At 39.1% G+C, this 3,779-nt stretch overlaps 1 protein-coding gene across 1 annotated transcript; it reads right to left on the bottom strand.

Moving 5' to 3' along the window:
• Positions 1 to 1,122: 1,122 nt before the first annotated feature.
• LOC134216339 (COP9 signalosome complex subunit 8) lies at positions 1,123 to 2,009 on the bottom strand. The gene is made up of 3 exons (XM_062695251.1): positions 1,851 to 2,009; positions 1,701 to 1,771; positions 1,123 to 1,636 (listed from the first exon to the last, which is right to left on the bottom strand). The coding sequence occupies exons 1-3, from the start codon at positions 1,905 to 1,907 to the stop codon at positions 1,201 to 1,203; spliced, it is 564 nt and encodes a 187-aa protein (XP_062551235.1). The 5' UTR covers positions 1,908 to 2,009; the 3' UTR covers positions 1,123 to 1,200.
• Positions 2,010 to 3,779: the final 1,770 nt, after the last annotated feature.

A 3,779-nucleotide genomic window follows, 5' to 3' on the forward strand; every position in this document is an offset into this window, starting at 1 on the left:
AGTCATCTAACAGTGAGTGCCTGAGTGAGCGTGAATGTGAGAGTATATCAAGTACTGGCTATCCCCCAGAAGTAAGGCTGGGAGGCAGTTCCTGGGGGAACCAGGGTATTAGAAGAGAGGGTAACTCAAGTAACCTTCCGCTACTTGGGTGGGTTTAGTGGGTCGGCCTTCTGCCTACCCCACTGCCTGAGTGATAACTTCAGTTGCCTGTTTGCAGATTTGCCTTCATCCTCATATAAAAAAAGCACTTTCCGTAGGAATGGTGTCAAGCCGTGTTTTGACGTTACGCTTGTCAATCCTTGTCTAACACTAGACATGGACTGGAGGGTGGATGAAGGCTACACACATAGTGATCATTTAGCAATTCGCTTTAAGATTAACTATGGTGTGCAGCATCCGAGAACCCTGTCAGGCTCGTGGGCGCAAGGCTAATCACTAATCACAGTTTTCACATTGGCCCAGGGACTGTAAGCCAACACTGACAGTCTAAGCGGGGATGCGCAACCCTATGACGCGCGTGCGACGCCATCATGCCGAGGAAAGCCTTGCCGAGTAATGGTAGACGCCCGGTATATTGGTGAAGTGCCAATGATGTGCCCGCACTGAGGAGGAAAGAGCGGACCGCCGTGTTTCGAGCTGCGAATCCGGCACTAAACAAGACCATTCAGGTTTGAGGGAAGGGTTTTCCGTTTAAAATTCACCAGGTATTGCGATTCTTTTCTAAAATTAGCATACTGGCTCACATAAACCAATACACCCGAAAAGCCCAAACAATAATCACAGAGAACATACAGTCATACCTCCATGAGTCGATGTTCTATGACTCGATATCGACTCATGGAGGCAAATTATGCAAAAGTAAAAAAAATATTTCTGGATTACTGTGGTGGTCCCTTCAAACAGCTTTCCAAGGATTTTCTATTCCACTCCTTGATATTTCCATGAATCGATGGTTCCTTCAATATCGACTCATGGAGGTTTGACTGTATAAGAATGCTGTTTTTTTTTTTTCTTTGAATTTGTCTGTCGACTGGCTAAGACCAAACGTATAGGTCCATCTCGCCGAATGCTGTTTTGGTCTATGTGAACAAAATTGTTTTATCAATACTACAAAACAGCAGCTTATTCACGATCAATCGTTTATTTCAAACCAAGTAAACATGTTCATGTGCTTTTAAAACATTGTGTGCTAGCAAACGATTAATTTTCCAAAAACGACACAAAGTCGGTTAACTTCTGTAGCTGATCCTCTGCTGTAACCACCAGAGGCTTGTCTACTGGTGGATGTTTTGGCAAAATCAACCTGGGACGCGGCCCATCAATAATTTCCCAGTTCAAGTTTTTGCACATCTCGTCTATCATATCCGGTGTTTGGTTGGTCATTTCAGCAAGGACATTCTCAAAAATCGAACTGTAGGCCCGTCCGATTAGGTTCACTGTTTCTTGCTGCATTTTTTCTTTTAGCTCAAACATGAGCTCGGACACATGCTTGGACCAATCATAGTTGATGGCTTTGTAGAACCCAGCGGTGTCGTTGTTCCACTGGCACTGGAATACTTTGTACATCTGATCCAGCTCGGAGTGACCGGCTTTCACATTTGGCGGAATTCGTTTCCAAAGGTACCGGGCATTAGAGCTGCGTGCAGGGATGGAAATTATTACTGTCTGTTCCGAGACTTTAGGGTATATAAAATACTCACAGATCGTTCTGATAAAGATATGCCGCAAATAATTCAGAGTACAGTTGAACAGAAACAATACCGTTTGGTGCCTGTTGGCAAACAAAGGAAAGGAAAATGATGTAATCTTTATTCAATAGTTACAAGTATTTTAACTAAATCTATACAAACCTCAAGTTCCTGCTTTTCCAGCAAAAGTGTAAGTTGACGAATCTTTTCGAAAAACATGACTAAATTACTTAAAACTAATTGCTATTAAAAATGAATTCCGTATTAGAACAACCAGAAAAAGAGAATGAGCATTCAGTTTGTTTATGTCGTTTATTTACTTTTCAAAATGGATAGGGTTATCAGATCCCTGTTTGACAGTTTGGGAAAGGAACTGCATGAAACTGAAACTACACAGAAAAACTCGCTCGACATTCAAAAAATGCCTAAGAAAAGAAAACATACGATTTTGATAATGATCTGTTGGGTCTGTTCAGGAGGGTGAAACGCCTGTCATCCGCAGTACAATGGCACTCTACCCAACATTGTTTTTGGTACCCAGTTTCTGGGTAGCATACCCGAATTCAGCGCTCATTTTGGGTGATTGACTCGGTGATTGATTCGTACGCAGTTAGTGCTAATTATCGGCAATTAACTTCTCCTGACGAAAACGTGCAATTAGTTCAGGTACATCCAGCCTTTTGTGTTTGTATGGCTTCTTTATGTCGAAGTATAATAGCTCGTCGATACTTCCGAAGCCTTGTTATCATGAATAAAACGAAATTAAAACAAAAACATTGTACGCCATATTGAATGAATGGTGGGTAGGCGTATTAGCCTTCTCTTCAGTCCCCTGGGTCTGTTCTCCCTCCTTCTTTCCTTTGTTTTTATAAAATGAAGAGCAAAAGCACTCAACAATGGCAGTAAAGTGTGGGATTAATAACTAGACCATTGACTTTCAAAGCTTATTCTGTTTGAAACAAAGAACTATACTTTTTTATTTCAATATTTATCATAGCATTTAAAATTCAATGTGGAATACTTGTGTTATCAAGTATAACAACACTTGTTCTGAAAGTGTTTTGCTGATGAAACTAATATGTGTTGGAATATCAGATAGTGTGCGACGCTTCGCTGTAGATCGAAGATGGATAAGAAGCGGGCGCCGGTTAGTTGTAGTTGCTCTTTGGTATAGATTAAGAAATATTGTTATGGATGTATTGTATTACCTATTGTTGAATAAAGAGAACTGCAGCCAGGGTTGCCACATATACAGATTATTCTGTAATTTACAGATTTTTGGGGTAGAGCGATGACCAAGAATCTGTATACAAATATACAGATTTTTAGCAAAATTACAGGTTTTACAAATTTCTTGAAGAGTACAGTTTCATTACTGTATATTTTATTATAATATATAATTATATAAATAATTTGCTATAAGTAAATACTTGTTTTCATTAATATTTGTGGTTTATAAAACTAAATTCTTCGTCAAACTGATCTTATTACAGACCATTATCACACACTTAAAATAAATCGCCGAATTCGGTAAAATTTTACCGAAATCTCAACAGCAGAACTGTTCGGTAAATAATTTATCTGATTTTCGGTGATTTTGACAGTTGAGCAATGGAAAAAATTACAAAAAATCTGTAAAATAAGTTACCGAACAGTTCTGCTGTTGAGATTTCGGTAAAATTTACCGAATACGGTGAAATGAGTTAAGTGTGCATATTAGCAAAATCTTAATTTGAAAAGACAGAACATATTGGCTCTGGCAGGTTTTATTAACAGTTTATGAAAATCAACGATAAATTAAACCAGATTATGCTGCCGTCGTCGGGGGTGAGAATGGGTCACTGTTTCAACTAGTACATAGAATGCTTGTAGAATGTATTGAATGTATCTGAAGGCAAGAAGACTAAAATATAAGAGACCTTTTTGAACGATTTTGCTCTACGACCTCCAGACCCATTGTCACCACCGATGGTGGTCCGTAAAATGTTCAGACTATATTTGAATAAAGTGGTCTCAGAAAAAGCTCAAGGAATAATAAAAGATAATCAGATCTAGCCCTTATTCACATATCCAGAAACAGTAGTTCTGCTC

Source organism: Armigeres subalbatus, chromosome 2 (genome assembly GCF_024139115.2).
Source record: "Armigeres subalbatus isolate Guangzhou_Male chromosome 2, GZ_Asu_2, whole genome shotgun sequence".
Lineage (NCBI taxonomy): Eukaryota > Metazoa > Arthropoda > Insecta > Diptera > Culicidae > Armigeres > Armigeres subalbatus.

Bases quoted from the DNA above. Each gene is read 5' to 3' on its own strand.
- LOC134216339 (XM_062695251.1), bottom strand. From the start codon at position 1,907: ATGTTTTTCGAAAAGATTCGTCAACTTACACTTTTGCTGGAAAAGCAG. The intron at 1,772-1,850 runs GTTTGTATAGAT...GTTTGCCAACAG, and splicing joins TGGAAAAGCAGGAACTTGAG to GCACCAAACGGTATTGTTTC. The intron at 1,637-1,700 runs GTGAGTATTTTA...CCCTGCACGCAG, and splicing joins TATCTTTATCAGAACGATCT to CTCTAATGCCCGGTACCTTT.